Raw genomic sequence first — 17,883 nt, 5'->3', positions numbered from 1 at the left:
CAATTTGGCATGTAATAGTCGTGTGCAATTGAATCTGCTATGACACCTCAAAGAGTTTGGGCAAAGAATTACACATGAGAGTTCTATATTTTAGAAAAATTGACAAAGTCAGATGTAGCACAATCTGGAAACTAATCCATCATGTAGCTTTTGATGACACTGAACTACTGATCATTATGGTTCACCTTTAAGTACTAAGATTACAAGCCCCTGCTGCCTCATACAGACCAATCAAAAATATTTGTAAGCATATTTTATCAAAAGGAACATGTGCCTGTTTATGTCAGCATTATTTTAATCAGTGCCTGCATATCTAAAGTGTGGTGGAATATTAATCCATCAAAATAAAAAGTCTTCTTATAATCACATCTTAAAATGTATTCAATTACTGTGACACCACTTCATTCATGTAGACATTTAGAACACATATTACAATAATTGCAGACCCCATAAGCATGTTTTCATTTTGAACCAGGCCTCTATACCCAAAATTGAATTCTAAAAATTAGATGAGAAAATTTTACAATAGAATCTAATATGGATTCTAAATTACTGAAAAATAAAAGAAGCCAAGCATTCATAAGAATTAAGATATGCAAATAAGACTCTTACAAATTACTATCACATGGCTGTATAACTAAAACTAATTATATGACAGTAAAGAAAACATATTTTAAAAGTTTAAGAGGAAAAGTAAACTGAAGATGAAATGTTCACTTATAAATGCATTAAATATATTCTATAAGATATATCTAAGGTAACATAAATTGGTAGCTTTTATTTGTAGTAAATATTTTAATCAAAATACTTAAAATTGAACACTAAGATTACACCCACAAAAGTAAACTACAATTTGAAGCTTGAAGATAACTCACAAGATTAACCAAAAGTGGACCAAATGAGCTAACATAACAGGCCATTTTATAGTAACCTTTCCATGAATGACTACAGATTCATACTTTCCCACTACAATACTCTTTGATATAAAATTCACATTGTCATGTAGAAACCAATTTGTTTTCTCCATAGTTCTGATATACTTTATTATTTTATTTCCTCTAAGAGTCATGCACTTCAGGTTTCTCATCTATTTCTGATCTGGCTCAGAGGTCCTTCACTGCAGAAGTGTGGCCACCAAGCCATTTCCTGAGCAGTGACCAAGGGGAGTACAACCCCCTGATTCTACCATTCATGTCATGTACTGTTTCCTTTCCATTCAAAGTTATAAATCCAACTTACCCAATATAGTAGAATATCTTTGCTATCTATGTAGTGTATTTTTCATATAAAATCATCAGAGGGATGAATAGAATGATTATCATTATAAAATATTGGTTTAAAATGTATGCCAACCAAATACTGTTATTATGAATGATGGAATACTATTCAAATTGTCCCATATCTTTACCTCTGTGAACACATTTCAATTCTTATCTGAGAATGTTATCTTTCAGTAAATGACACAGTTCTTGTATGTGTGTTCTTGTATTGTATGTTTGTGTCTAAGCAAGTTTCTTTCTATTACCCTAGGAAATCTGCTCTCTTCACATTCTCTTCACAATTCTTTTGGTTTCTACTCAATGTTGCTCTTTAATTTCCCAAAATGTATAAACTTTACTCTCTTACTAGTTCCTAAGTAATTTGTTGTTTCTTTCCATATTTGTCCTAATGAATTTCTGAAGCTCCTCTTTGATGTCTTGGTGATGCATTTTGTTTTAAGAGCAAGATGAAATCACATCTACCAGCACTGAAGCAGTTCAGAACTTTAGCTGTTTAGATTTCCTGATCAGTTCTAAGGTTAAGCCTCATGCTTATGAGAAATTAAGTGGAAATGGTTTAACAGAAGACTTTACTTTGTGACATTTCCTGGACCATGTTGGGGTATTTGTGGTAGGAGACACTTTGGATTTACTATCAGCACATCTGTAAGGCAGTGGAAGAACTTCAGTTTTTCACACCCTTGTGAAACACATTCATCACACATGCTCAAAGCTTTCAATCTAACAATCAAAATGCAATTAAATGTTGTTTCCTCTAAAACAAGCAGTTATGAAGCAAATAGACCCTGACTGTATTAAGCACAGCTTACTGCCCCCAATACCTAACTATTAAATCACTATATCACAAATTAAAAATCATTTCTAAAAATGTATAATATGCTTGCTATACCTTACCAAGAGTCACTTCTTTGAAAAATCTGAGGATATCCATCCTTTCCAGTCAGTACTGACAAAGATTCTCTGCCTGTTTCAGTCCGTTCCTTGAACATCTGAGGGAAATAGGAGGGCAGCTCTGACAGTGAGGGTGGAGGATGTTGTCTCTGCTTCTCAAGTGCTCAGTTTATCACCGTCGTTGAATGAAACATAAAGTCCTCCCTCACTGCATCTGAAATTTGAAGTTTTCCTGTGATATCCTGAACCTATGAGATGAAGTTTTAGTCTCCTGGGATTTGAAATCCCACCTCCCACGTTAAATACCAAGACACAGTTCTATACATTTTTTTAAACTTTCTTACATCTATGTCTATAGAGAGCAAATCAAGCCCTGAGTTAGTGAAATTTTGAAAGAATGTATATTTTTGACATAGGTACCACCATAAAGAGGACTCTAAAGTATTCTATCAATGGGACCTTGGTAAAGCCTTCTCATACAAGTTCAGAAAGGCAAAAACATGCTCTTTCCAAGTACACGTGTTTATCAGTGTATACAAAATCTAGGAACTACAGTGTTAATCTCCCTGATTTTTACAGCTTAAGACTGCTCATCTACAGAGACCTCCTACGGAGATTAGCTAAGACCACTCTACCTTGCACTGTATATAACAAACTCTCTAAGTTTCAAGTTTTGGTGGTGGTAGTAAGTTCAGCTTCATCAGAGCATACATCCCACCTGGCCCTAGCTTTTCTGTATGCATATGTATGTCTGTCTTTTCTTCATTCCTTTGTTGCCCTTAGACAGGGTTCTAGGACTCAAGCCACATGCAATATGTGCATCAGAAATTACATTTTTATGAGAATTTTTTTATTTGTTAGTATGTTCTCATATTATTAGTTTGAAAAATAGTACACTATTTTATATTGCATGGAATACATTTTTTCTGTGTAGAATTGGGACAAACAACTTTTGTCAGAAATAATATACCAGTTAATCTATAAGGAAATATACATCATTTTCTGAAACACTACCAAAAGACTATTTATTAAAGAAGTATGTTGTATATAAATATTTGTGGTATATATTAATAGGATTGTCAATTATTCCTTGTAAGAATATTTTTTACATTTTACTTAATTTTATAATTATATACATTCATATTATGTATTATAATGACACTATCTACCCATAATCTTTTCTTCTTCTTCTTGCAATCTTCAGGATCTTAGTATTATTAGCACTTGTGTTTCTACTATATGCTTATATTTTTATTGACTACTGGACTTAAAGGCAGTTTCTTGCATAAGGACAGAAAAAGAGGCTTTTTACTGGACTATAGGCAAATTACCTTTACCCAGACTTATCTCTAGTAGGTAATGACTCAAAAAGGAAAAAATTAGTTTTCTTCAATGGAGTTTCATTAGTATACAAACCACAATTAAGTTAGGACCCTTTCCCAGCAGGTTATGTCCAACACAAATGAACAGAGAGTATTTTTGAAGGTTTTCTATTTATAGGATTTCTGTATACAAATATGTGTAGGTAGCTGTATGTATGTGTGTGTGTGTGTGTGTGTGTGTGTGTGTGTGTGTGTAGTGTGTGTGTGTAGAGTGTGTGTGTGTGTTTGTGTGTGTATGTGTGTGTGTGTGTGTGTGGTGTCCATCTGTGTACCTGTGTGTGTATCAGTGTCTGTATGAGTTTCTTGTGACTTTTCTTTGACTCTTTTTATCTCTTTGCTTATTTGCTTTGTCCTATTTTGTTTTGGTTTTATAATATTATTTTCTTATTTCATTAATTTTTAGAATCTTTAAAAATGAGAGAGAGAAAATGGTAGGGAATTGGGTAAGTAGAAAGGTGAAAAGGGTCTTAAAGAAGTTAGGGTAGAGAAAAGAAGGATCAGTAGATATTGATAAGAAAGTCTATTTTCAATATAAAAATGAGCGGAAGCAATAACTGTTAGAAGATATTAGCAAATTCTAATCTTTAAACTAGGAGGAATGGAAATAGGCAGAAAGTTCTCAGTGTTATTATGTGTCTAAAATTTGTATTTAATTTCTCCTGGCATATTCTTACCAGAGTCCACAATTGGATACTAGATACAAATTGAATAATCAAGATAATATTTGAAATTGACATATGAGAAATATATTTTGCATATAATATTATGATTAGATTATGATTCATATTTTCAATTAAAATCACAAAATACCATAAAACAATTGAACAACCAGGAACATATGTGTATCCATTCTTCTGTTGAGGGACATCTGGGTTCTTTCCAGCTTCTGGCTATTATAAACACAAGAAAAACAAGAAAAGGGCAGACCAATGGGTGGATACTTCATTCCTCCTTAGAACAGGGAACAAAATACCCATGAAAGGAGTTACAGAGGCAAAGTTTGGAGTTAAGACGAAAGGATGGTCTATCCAGAAACTACCCCACCCAGGGATCCATCCCATAATCAGCCACCAAACCCAGACACTATTGCATATGTCAGAAAGATTTTGCTGAAGGGACCCTGTTATAGCTGTCTCGTATGAGGCTATGCCAGTGCCCAGCAAATACAGAAGTGGATGCTCACAGTCAGCTATAAGATGGAACACAGGGCCCCCAATGGAGAAGCTAGAGAAAACATCCAAGGAGCTGAAGGGGTCTGCAACCCTATAAGTGGAACAACAATATGAACTAACTAGTACCCCCAGAGCTCATATCTCTAGCTGCATATTTATCAGAAGATGGCCTAGTTGGCCATCACTGGGAAGAGAGGCCCCTTGGTATTACAAACTTTATATGCCCCAGTACAGGGGAATGCCAGGGCCAAGAAGCAGGAGTGGGTGGGTAGGGGATAAGGGTGGAGGGAGGGTATAGGAAACTTTCGGGATAGCATTTGAAATGTATATAAAGAAAATATCTAATAAAATAAATTTAATAAAAGAATCTCTAAGTGTATAGTGAGGATATTAAGAAGTCATATCTGACAAGAGTCAAACACATGACAGTCATAGAGATTAGGTGGGCAAATCACCCTAACACATGCAGGATTTTGTTGCACATTTGTTCTTATCAACACACTTTATTCAGATACTGTTCTACCAATATCTTAATACTTTACTCACCAAAGAAAATCAATACAATATTGCACATCCTCTACAGGATCCTATATTTTGGCTCTGGTAAATAAAAGGAAACAGACACAGAATTTTGAATTATTTTGCCCATAAAATTCAATTGGCCTGTTAGTACTCTCAGTTATAAAGGAAAATATGTAATTAAATTAGTTTTCTGAACATTCAACTTGATATCTTGGCTTTGTAAAACCAAAGCCAATAAGTGACCTAACATGTGTTAATTTTAGTGATTTCTATTGATAATTACTTGAATGTAATGATTTTCATATGTATACATAAAGTAAGGATCCCAAAATTATCAAACAAATTCATTTTGTTATTCTTTTTAATACTAATTTTAAACCTAGGTCTTCTGGGGCTGGTTAAATGACTCAGCAGATAAGAGACTGCTCTTCTGGAGTTCCTGAGTTCAAATCCCAGCAACCACATGGTGGCTCATAACCATCCATAATAAGAAACAAATTTTAAAAAAAAGTCTATGATCCAGAGAGAATGGAGCGGAGCAAGCTGTGGGCCAGAGCAAGCAGGGCCTGAGCAAGGATGGAGGTGTGGCTCTCTCTCTCTCTCTCTCTCTCTCTCTCTCTCTCTCTCTCTCTCTCTCTCTCTCTCTCTCTCTCTCTCTCTTTTTTAATGAGAAATTTTGCTCCAAGCTTATTGGTGTGGGTATTCTTTATAATCTTTCTTTCTTTCTTTCTTTCTCTTTCATTCTTTCTCTTTCTTTCTTTCTTTCTTTCTTTCTTTCTCTTTCATTCTTTCTCTTTCTTTCTTTCTTTCTTTCTTTCTTTCTTTCTTTCTTTCTTTCTTTCTTTCCTTCTTTCTTTCTTTCTTTCTTTAATATTTTTTATTACGTATTTTCGTCAATTACATTTCCAATGACTCTAGCTGCATATGTATCAAAAGATGGCCTAGTCGGCCATCACTGGAAAGAGAGGCCCATTGGATTTGCAAATTTTATATGCCCCAGTACAGGGGAATGCCAGGGCCAAAAAGTGGGAGTGGGTGGGTAGGGGAGTGGGGGGGAGGGTATGGGGACTTTCGGGATAGCATTGGAAATGTAATTGATGAAAATACATAATAAAAATATTAAAATAAATAAATGAATAAAGAAAAATTATAAAGAATACCCAGACCAATAAACTTAGAGCAAAATTTTATTCCTTCTCTAAATAGTGGAGGAAATGTGCTCATTACGTGAGGATGCTAGTCTTAGTCCTGACAGTATGTGGAGCCTAATATATGCCTTTGTTTGATCTAGAAGACAGGGTGCCTTGCAGATATTTCTATTTGAAATGAGATGATTGAATTTATTGGAATAGGACAGAAACAGCACTGAAGAGAAAAAAAGTACTTATACTTTCTACTAGATATGAAAGTACCAACCTTAAAAATCAAGTCAAATGATTTCAGAAAACCTAAATTTATGGCTGTTTTTGTTGTGTTCTCTGCATTTCAAGGTTGAGTTCTCACAGTATCTCTCAGAAAACAATTTCCTCTTGGGACAGTTTTGTGTGTTTCTTTCCTAGTTTCAGGTACACAAATATTTTATTTTTTAACCATTTTTATATAAAATATAGCTATAATGACACAGATTATAATTGTTAATTTTCTTCAAATATCCCCTTACATTTAAGGCAAGATGAAATAGAACTGGTTTTATTTTTTATAGAACATTACTAAGTAGTCAATTCACAGTTAACATGTCATCTCTGAAAGAAATTTCTCTACTCCAGTATTGATGCACTTCCTATTGAATGATGGCATACATAAATCATGAGGTGCTTGTGTAAGTAAATACAGAGGACTTTATTCTTTACATTAACTGTTCTAAGTTTAGTTACATTATTTTTGTCTCTTTACACACAGAGGTTGTTGGGTTTATATATATACATGATTTTACACATGATTCGGCAATGGGTTTGTGCCTATGCAGATGAATGTAGAGATCCAAAAGAACATTATATATGTCCATCTGTGGGGCAATGGGCTATGCACAGACAGTCTGGTCTTTGGTCAAGCTGAGGTGTGGAACCCTGGTACCTGGTGGTGGTAATTCCCACCTACATGGGACAGTAGAAGTTCCCTCATGTCTCCTGGATCCCTGGCTCCTGTCAAAGTTACCGCCCCCACAGCCCCCACAGGAGAAAGTGTGGCTAGTAGTCACAGACTATGTCCCAAGCTTCTGACCTTCAGGCTAGACTCCTCCCAGTTACCTAGCAACAACAAGATAACAGCCCACCATAAGAGGGGCTGCTTGGCCCCTCCTCTCTCTCTCTCTCTCTCTCTCTCTCTCTCTCTCTCTCTCTCTCTCTCTCTCTCTCTTTCTCTCTCTCTCTCCTCTCTTAAGCTTTTACTTTCCTTACTCTCCCTCTTACTCTAGCCTTTCTTCTCTCTCTCTCCTTTCCCACTTCTCTTCTCTTGGCCATGGCTGATCTCTCTCTCTCTCTCTCTCTCTCTCTCTCTCTTTCTACTTTTTCTCTTTCCCCCTGCCTTTCTACAATAATGCTCTAAAACCATAGACTGTCTCTGTTCATCAAGGCCCTCTGTGCTTTCCTCTAATGAGCCGTTTCTAATCACCCGTCAGAAGGCCTTCCTGTACTCCAGCCACAGACCAGACTAGGACTCTCACCTGCATGGGAACCTTTCTCCCTCTGCCCTCTCTCCTGTAACTCCGGAGCCTAGGGTGTCATCCCGGGGACCCCTGGTATTGAGGGCTGCCCCTTGTCCACCCCCTGTAGAGTGGCTTCACACAGTCAGATGCCCACCCAGGGCAGAGTGGAAAGCATCCGGCAGTTTTCCCACATCCACGTGCCAAGAGCATAGGAGGAACTCTGACTGGATGTAGGCTCTCTCCCTACCCTCTTTCCCCTACCCCTCACAGGCTCACATCCATCCACTGTTCTCTATTTTTTTTTTTTTGAGTCAAATACTAGACTGAGCATTGAACTTGCAGTTTGTCAAGCCTATTGGATTGACTTATCTCCACGTCAACACTGTTGGTTTAAACATGTGTTACTATGTCCAACATTTTGCATGTGTACTTTCACTGAGCCCAGGTCCTCTTGGCTGTACACCAAACATACTTACTAATTCATCTCTTCAGTACTGTAAAAGTATTCTTTAATATTTATCAGAAACCACTACCAATCTCTTCCACATTTTCCTTATGGCACTTTTCATTTCCTTATTCCTGAATGTATAAACCATAGGATTGAGCAATGGTGTCAGGACATTGGCAAATATAAGTGTGTTTTTTTCAAAGGAAAATGGAGATGAAGGTCGTGCATATATTAATATGCACGGAACAAAGAATAAAACAACAACTGTAATGTGGGATCCACAGGTGGAGAGAGCTTTATGTCTCCCTTCAGAACTGTGGGCTCTCAGAGAGAACAAGATGACACCATAGGAGACAAGAAGCAAGGAGAAGATAATGATGCAGATAGAACCACTATTGGCAAACACCAAAATAACAAAAATGCGTGTGTCAGTGCAGGCAAGCTTCAGTAATGGGAACAAGTCACACATATAATGGTCAATAACATTGGGTCCACAGAATGGTAACTGCAAAGTAAACACAATTTGTATGATAGAATGCAAGAATCCCCCAGCCCATGCTATGCCTACCAAAACACCACAGACCTTCCTGCTCATAATGGACGAATAGTGCAAGGGTTTGCAAATAGCCACATAACGGTCATAAGCCATAGCTGACAGTACAATCACCTCTACTGCAGTAAAGAAGTGTATGGCAAACAATTGGGTCATGCAGCCTTCAAAAGAGATGATCTTCCTTTCATAGAAGAAGCCTATGATCATCTTGGGTGTTACAACAGTAGAAGTGCATGCATCCAGTAAGGACAGGAATACCAAGAAGAAGTACATGGGGGAGCCCAGCAGGGCAGGGCTGTAAATGATAGTTGCCACAATTATCATATTGCCACCAATAGTTGCAAGGTAGATTAACAAAAATAGAAGAAACAATATTTTCTCAACTTTTGTGTTCTGAGAAAGACCCAGGAGTATGAACTCATTGACAAGGCTTTGATTTTGCATGATTCTCAAGAAGATGGAAACAAAATATGTTCAAATAAATCTACAATAATAAGAGGAAAAGGCTTCATGTTATTTATAACATCACCATCAAGTTGGTTCACCCTTATGCTAAATTACAATAATTGACTTTGCTACTATTGAGAATAAGATATTATAAATGTTTTGATTAGTACAATTGTATGGAATGTAGAATGGAAAAATGGGGCAAATTATGGAATTTTTTAAATACCCACATTTTATCTTTTAAGGGTCAGCTTTTATCAACCTTTAGAGGATTTTTGAAGTAAAATATTAGCACATCTTTTGACATTAAACCTAGATATGGGCAAAATAGCAGAATTGAAGCATGGATGTGGTCAGCAAAGAGTGGGACAGGGCTAAGGAGACTGCAGTGGGTGGCTGGCAGTGACCCTGACTTATCTACTGATTACAAGAAGAGGAAAAGTCCTATAGAGACATGTAAAAACCACAGCTACATCTTCAATGTGTTTACAAGCATATCTATAAACCTCAAATAAATTAATCTTTTTCTTAAATAGGAAATTCAGTGGAGGAAGTGTTTAGCTCTGTACAAGTTATGTTCCTTAAGTGTTAAAATTGCACTTTTAAATGATCAGTTGAAAACCTTAGCAGAAATTTACTAAAACCATGCAGTTATCAAGTAACAAAGCACAATAATTCCTAAAAAGCAACTTCACAGCCCCCAAGGGTCAACTCTTTAGCACATTGTATGGGTTATCCTTGATATTTTAATATAAATGAAAGGAGCATAACCTGAGTTCCCCAAGATATAAACAGCACAAATAGTGGGAAATTTTTATATTAAAACTTTAGCATAGAGGCTATTTTTCTGTGTCCTGCTTTTCAACATCAAAGCATCCTACGTTGTTACTGCTTCAGTGAAATTTCTTGAAAAAGGCAAGGAAGTAAAAGGATAAAGATTCAGAGGCTATGGACCAATCAGCTATGCATTTGGTGGGAATGGGAAACAAAAACGTGAAACAACTCACTGAATAAAGATCACAATCTTGACACTTCATTCTTTGCTACTTACTATACAATGTTAATTTATACAATGCTAAAAGAAAAATAATTCCACAAAGATGTATTATTTGAAATTTACATTAATTAATAAAACTATAATAATATATTTGTAGAGTTTATCCAATGATCTACAAGAATTTTAGGATAGTCCATTTGAAAATATCCAAATGTTATTAGTGTTGAGGTAACCTTTAAAAAACTCTAGAGGTAAGTCATTCACTTGTAAATGGAACTTGCTCAAAGGGACTTCTGATTTAGAAACATTTCTTTCTAAAAGAAAACCAAACAGAGGGACAAGTTCCAAGGGAAACAAGGCTCAATGTCAATTTTAAAATCTTACCTTTATCTTTTATATGCTTTTGATGCTTAGTAATGCCAAAAAAAATCTAGCACTGTCATATTTCCATTAAAACATTATCTAATATTTTGTTTAGATATTAACAATGGGGAATAGGGTATTTGTGGTTTATGATTACAGGGGTGATGGTTTTATATTATTTGAAAGATGTCTGATCCAAACACAAAGTATAGTCTAAATTGGGTCCTACATCATAAAAAAGCACCGGTTGAAATTTAGATTAACTATAAGTAAACATCGTTATTTAGATAAGGCAAAGGTATACATGTTTTCTGAATAATCTTGATACATGGATGCACAATAAAACATTTTGACAGTATCAAGTAAACCCCTTATTGTGGTTTTCTGGAGTGTTCTGTTCTAAAAAATTTATATTAATCTAAAATTATAGTCCAAGGTGCTGAGAATAAGACAGCAAACTCACCATTTATCCTAGGAAAAATCTAAAGTCCAGATATCGTTTCCTCCACCTCCAATCTGTGCCACTATACTTGGTCAAATCTAAAATGTATATCAAGATATGCTGCAGAATATAAAATGAAATATATATATATATATATATATATATATATTAATGTCAGTACTATTTTAAGCAGTATCTACACATATGTTACATAAAAATGAATTAGTCAAAAAATGCTTTAAAGTCATATAAAAATGATACCTTTTTTAGTTGTTTTATTAAAAGTGCACTAGAAAATAACCCCCCAACACAAGCATGTTTAAATTCTTATACTAATGAACCCAGACTTCAGATTCTATTCTAAAAATAAAACAAAACTTTATATTAGAATCTTGTGCAGTTGAAAGTATTGAAGAAAGATGTAAGACATTCATATTATGTATGATATGTAAATAAGACCATAAAAATTACAATCACATGATACTATAAGTTAAGCACTAATAGGAAGACTTGAACCATGGTGAAGTTTTCCAGTATGTTAAGTAACAAAATGATATGAAAGCTAAAGCATCATTTATTAATATCATATCTATTACAATATAAAAGACAAGATATAGCACATACACAAGAAGTTAGAATTAGCTGAATAGAGTTGCACATGCCTTTAATCCCAACACTCAGCAGGCAGAAGTAAGTAGATCTATTTGAGTTTGAGGCCAGCCTGGACTATGTAGTGAGTTCCAGGACAACCAAAGTTACATGCACAGATATATAATGATACTCTGTCTAAAAATGTAGTATTTGTTTGCAGTATGTGTTGTAACTATTATTAACTAATATTTAAATTTAAACATCAAAATAAAACCCACAAAATAAGATTTACTTTAAAGTTCTGAAAAAGGTTGTGAAACTATAGATTATTCATCAGAACAGTAAATGACAACAGCACAATATCTCACTTTAACATTCTTGCACTAAAAGCTATGTAGTTGAATATTAAAGATCTGACCCTCATTTTGACCATGGCCACTGTGTCGTCTCATTGAGGTGTGATCTTGGGAAGTATGATTTTATGTGCCCAACTGTCCATATTTCCCATTATTTTTTATTAATCTTAGCAACAAAAGTAATTATAGCAATGTATAAACCGTGTATAACATTTAAAACCATCAGGCAAGAACAGAGAGCTTGACATTCTAATCAATTAATTTTAAATTCATTTCAAATAAGTATTTAAATAGTATTACAATGATAAGCATAAATTGAAATCATTTTGAAACTGTCTTTATGTTAAATTTCATACATATATTTTTTATTTAAGATTATTAACTACCAATGAAATATTATTAGGTAGCTATAAAATTTCCTTTCCATATCTCTCTAAGAAATGCATTCCCCTCAGATTACTAATCCTTTGTCTTTGTGTGTGTTGTTCTGTTGAGTTCCCCTAATATCTCAAATTTACTCATCTTATTATTTTGAAATGCGTGGAAAAGGACTTTTCTATATCCTCTTGTCTAGTCCTCTTCTCATGTCTTGTTGATTCAGCCCATTTTAAGAAAGAGATAAGCCAAGATTTAAAATTACCTGAATTGAAGTAGTTCAAAGCTTCAGTTTAGTTTTTCCTGAAGGTTCAGAAGCAGAAAGCTAATGCTTAGGAGAATGTAGATGAATATAAATTAGAACAATTCACTTTGTAAATTAAGTCCCTCAGAAAATAAAGTTTTTCCTCTCTGTACTGTGAGTTAGTATGGGAATAGAACATTTTATAGTCGTTATTACTATTAAAGAGAGTTTGGCAACATTTTAATCTACTGTGACCCTATATCAGCATCCTTTATACAACCTCAAAAGGTTATATAAACATAAGAATAGTTAGAACAGAAACTGGAGTGGCCATTACTTCGTGAAGGTGCCAGCCATGGCGCTGAAAAGTCCATGAGTCTTCTTTGGCAGCAAACTCTTGTTTTTGTTGTTGTTGTTGCTTTGTTTTGTTTTTTGAGACAGGGTTTCTCTGTATAGTCTTGGTTGTCCTGGAACTCACTTTGTAGACCAGGCTGGCCTTGAACTCAGAAATCTGCCTGCTGCTGCCTCCTGACTGCTGGGATTAAAGGCATGAGCCATCATACTCGGCTTGGCAGCAAACTCTTGAACGGGGTTTAATACAAGGCTCACTCTCATCAGAGAGAACTGCTTGTCAGTGGAACCATGATTGAACACCATGAGACATCCCTAATGTAAATTAAGATGTATTAGAAAACAAAACCAAAACAAAATGAGAAATAATAGAAGAAAAAAGTTGATGGCTTTCTTAATTACTTATTTTAAATATGAAGTTGAAAAATATGTTTAATTTAATTTAATTAAACAAAATATAACAAATGCTCACAAGGAAGAAAGGAAATTAAAGAAAGAGATCAATAAAAAGAAGGAAGGAAGGAAAGAAGGAAGAAAGAAGAAAGAGAGGAAGGAAAGAGAAAGGGGAAGCATTTAGGTTGCAACAATTGTTATTCACTGAACTGCTCTTGAACAGTTCTTACTTATGGGTTCTACTTTTTGGGCTCCTTGAGTATCATTTTGTTCACTGCTATATGCCTGGCTTTGGACATAAAAATCCCCATTAAAAGCACTGAAGTTTAAATAACAGAATACAGCAGTAAGATGAAAAATTAATATTTGTATCAAATGCAATAAAATGACCACAAACCCAAATTTAAAGTGTTTCATCACAATGTAAAATCATCTGTGAAAGTAAAGTGTATGACATAGGAGTCTCACCTTGTGTCAGTGTGTTGAAAATCTGAAAAAAATCCCTTTCCTATTTTCTAAAGAGCCGTCCATTCAATGCTGTCCAAAATCCTATGGCTTTAGTCAATTCTTCATTCTACACTTCAAAGAGGAACGTCTGTGGCAGTCAAAAAGTAGGATTTAAAAATACTAAGTGGTAAAGTGTTTCTCCTGTTCTGTCTTCAGTGTGGTTTAAGAATAAAGGAAAAATAAAGGAGCCAATATTCTTTTGTAATCACAAGTGGAATTTAATATAGGTTAGGCCATCTACCTGTGAGACTGACTCTAGCTCCCCAAAGGTTCAGAAAATTTCTGGCCCCAGGAGTTTCAAAGACATAAGTCTGTGTGCTTTTGCAATTGCCGGAGTGTTTCTAACACTTCCTCCAGAAGTTAATTCTCAAAATGGGAAGTAGAAACTAGAAACTTCCTTGTAGCTACTTCCCTAAAGAAAATGATATCTCTTTCAAGTAAACTTTATTGTTGTCAAACACTCTTTAATGAAACGTAGGTACTCATTTGTGTTTACACTATCCATGAAGCAATGTTGAAAGGACAAATTTTGAATCATTAAGCAGTTATCTAATGCTGACATTTGTTTGTAATTAAAATGGCTTTTTCAGAGTCAGAAGATAGCACTTCAAATCATTCCTTCCCATACTCCAACTCCTGTCTTCTTTCTGCCCTCTCTTTCACAGTATTCCCTTGATCTAGGAGAGAGAAATATAGCTGTTCCATTTAGAAACAAACATTTAACAGTGATTTATATTCAGAACGGAAGATCTGTGAACCTGTGCATTGAGCCCCCACCACTGCAAAAAGAAGCTACTTTAACAATATCTAAGAAGTACACTAGAAGATGGGTGTACACAAATGATTAGTCAAAATATTCTTTTAGAAAAACAACAGTAGGTGCTCTTGTAGGAATTGCAATCTTTTCCATCGGCCTATGACCAAGATATTGGTACCAGCCATGTGATACCTTTTGTAAAAGAAGTCTTAAACCTATTCTGAAACAATTTGGTTAACCTCAAAATATCCATTTTACCGTTGTACCAGTGGGTATATCTTCCATTATGGGTCAGTAGTCCAGTACGTTATATGCACAGCTGGTAAGACCATTAATTTTTCTTTGAAAACAAATTGTATAACCTGTTCTAGAACTGTAAAAAATAGCCAGGAAGGCAGAATGTTCTTAAGAAGTTCTTAATTGTGAGTGAATTCACACAGAATTATAATCAAGTTATCTATTTCCTACATATAATCTCATGAAGTAAACATTTCCATTCCAAAAGAAAGGAATGGATACCTAAGTAATGACAAAACAAAAGCAAGAACAACAGGTCCAGTTCCACAATTCTTCAACTCCCAACAATGTGGTCATTTGAGACTTAGAATCATTAGAGAGATAAAGGCATAAGAAAGCTCTTCCACTCCAGTTCCTCTGCCTATCATACAAGCATCTTCTCTTTTCAGTTATTTCCACTCTTGCTTAGAAACTACTTCTGTCTATATCCCATGATCTGGCATCATCAGCTCCCTGGTGTCTCCATTGCAGCTTAGGTTTCACATTTATAGGGTTACTCAGTGGCCTTTCAGAAGCTGCTTGCAGGATTTCCAAGCCCTCTAAACATGAAAAGCCTTCAATATCTTTATGAAACAATTGAACAAGATGACATGACTCCACAATTCTTACATTTTCCATGCCTACAAGGTCAGTTTCTTTGGTAGTCATTTCAAGAGCATTGGACATCTACACCTCCATTCTGATATCAAGCTTTCTACTTTCAATGTATTTACTTTTCCATAGGTTGGAAACCAATGATGAATGATGCCTTGTTAAGTACCATGTTTCCTATTACTCCAGTACATGGCAAGAGGAATGTCTTTATAGCTTAAAGCCTTTTTTTTTCAGATACATGTAATCTGTCAGTGTTAATTAGTTTGAATTATTTATTTCCTGACAAATCCCACATTTTAAAATATATTGGTCTATCATTCACCTTTTTTTTTTTTGCAGAATTGAGTATGTGCTAGACAATAAATGTTCTTCCTGCTTAAAATGTATCTACCAACTAAACTACCCTATTATTTTTAAACTCACTTCACCAAAGTACTCAGAATAAAGCCAGACACTTGGCCAAAAACTACACAAATGGTCCCTATTCCAGTTTCTGATAGAGTCTTTGAATCACCTTGAGACCTACCTAGTTTGGTCTCTACTGTTTATATTCCAGTATCTTGTCATCCAAACTTCCAACAGAATGGCCTTGGAAGCTCTGTGTTCTTCAGTGTTCTTCATACTAGAGTTTTTATAGTTCCCTGGAACAAATTTGTATTCATTGCTGACACAAAACAGTTTAAAACCTAAAAACATAAGTAGTCATTTTATAAGAGAAGCAATTCATTATCAACAGCAATGTAAAATGTCAGGGTTTTAGTTTTTCATACAAGTTGATGATGCAGTATATTATGGTGTAGTGGTTTGAATATGCTTGTAACAGGGTGTGGCATTATTAGGAGGTATGGCCTTGTTGGAGGAAGTGTGTCACAGTAGGGATGGGATTGGAGACCCTCCTCCTAACTGCCTGAATACAGTCTGCTCCTGGCTTCCTTTTGAGGAAGATATAGAACTATCAGCTATATGCTCCTCCTGAGATGATAAAGGAATGGACCTCTGAACCTGTAAGCCAGTCAAACTAAATGTTGCCCCTTATTAGAGTTGACTTGGCCATGGTGTCTCTTTTCAACAATTGATACACTGAGACATATGATGAAGAAATTAAACCCACAATAGATTGAGTATAACTTTCACAAGGCATCAACTGGTAAAAAGCAGTCATAACCATATGTGCTCATGTAGCATTTTTATGATACCCGAGAGATCATGTGGGAGATATTTAATGCAGAAGGATACAGTCATGAGACTAGGTCTGGAGCAAAATCTTTGAAGTTGATCTTTCGACCATTCTGCAAAAGGAAATCACCTAATGTTTTGTTGTATGATAAAATTTAAAACATTCATTTCTATTCATTTTATAACTTATGAATTACGATTTCCAGAAATGCCATGACTTTTAAAGTTAATAAATTCAAGATACAAGAATAATGTTTATTATATATTAAAATTTATTTTTCATGCTAACACAGGAAAGTCCCCTGACATGAACTATGCCTCTTGTCAGCTATTTGTTAAATAGTTGTCACTGTTTGATCCTCATAATACCTCTGTTCCTAACCCTCAGTTTCAAGTATTCTGAGTATATTTATATTCCTTGCTCTGCTTTGCTTAATTTTATATTAATTCTAGCTATAACATTACAGAGTGGAATAACATTTAATTGATACTAGAAAATGCATAATGACAGATATGAGGAATATGTTTATATTTTATGAATGAACTTTTATTAAAAATAATGTATTCATACAGTATATTCTAATCATAATTTCTTTCCCCTGTCTCCTACCAGTCCTTCCCAACTACCCACCTACCTAACTCCATCATATCTTCCTTCTTTCTCTCTTTAGAAAACAAACAAGCAAACAAAAATGCAAACAAACCATAATTTAAAACTAGCAAATGTACATACACACACACAAGTGCAATCCATAAAATACAATATATAAACAAAAGAACAGTAATGCTGAAGTTTAGTTTGTTGCTATGTTTTGTATGCTAAGTGCATGCCCCCAAGGCCTGATTGCCCCAGAGATGAGAGAGATTGGTAGACTCAAGTGAAGTTATATGACCTTGAGGTTATTTCTGATTGTTGAATAAAGATGCTTGGCAGAATTGAGATAGGCAGGGCTTGGTGATTTCCAGCTTAGATTTGAAGAACACCATGTGTGGATAGAGAAGAAGATGGAGAGAGGAGAGAGATACCATGAGTTAGGAGTCAATAAAACATAGCTACGAGGGCTGGCCAATTGGAGTTAAGAGCAGCCTAGATAAAGCATA

The 17,883-nt window shown here is 35.1% G+C and overlaps 1 protein-coding gene across 1 annotated transcript; it reads right to left on the bottom strand.

Moving 5' to 3' along the window:
• Positions 1–8,400: 8,400 nt before the first annotated feature.
• Positions 8,401–9,336, bottom strand: LOC110289596 (olfactory receptor 4C15-like). The gene has a single exon (XM_021155880.2). It carries the CDS (start codon positions 9,334–9,336, stop codon positions 8,401–8,403), a length of 936 nt encoding a protein of 311 aa, XP_021011539.1.
• Between the last annotated feature and the right edge of the window lie 8,547 nt (positions 9,337–17,883).

Source organism: Mus caroli, unplaced genomic scaffold (genome assembly GCF_978045245.1).
Source record: "Mus caroli unplaced genomic scaffold, Mus_caroli_1 scaffold_2, whole genome shotgun sequence".
Lineage (NCBI taxonomy): Eukaryota > Metazoa > Chordata > Mammalia > Rodentia > Muridae > Mus > Mus caroli.
Note: the sequence above shows the minus strand (reverse complement) of the source record. Positions and strands in the feature narration are given on the sequence as shown.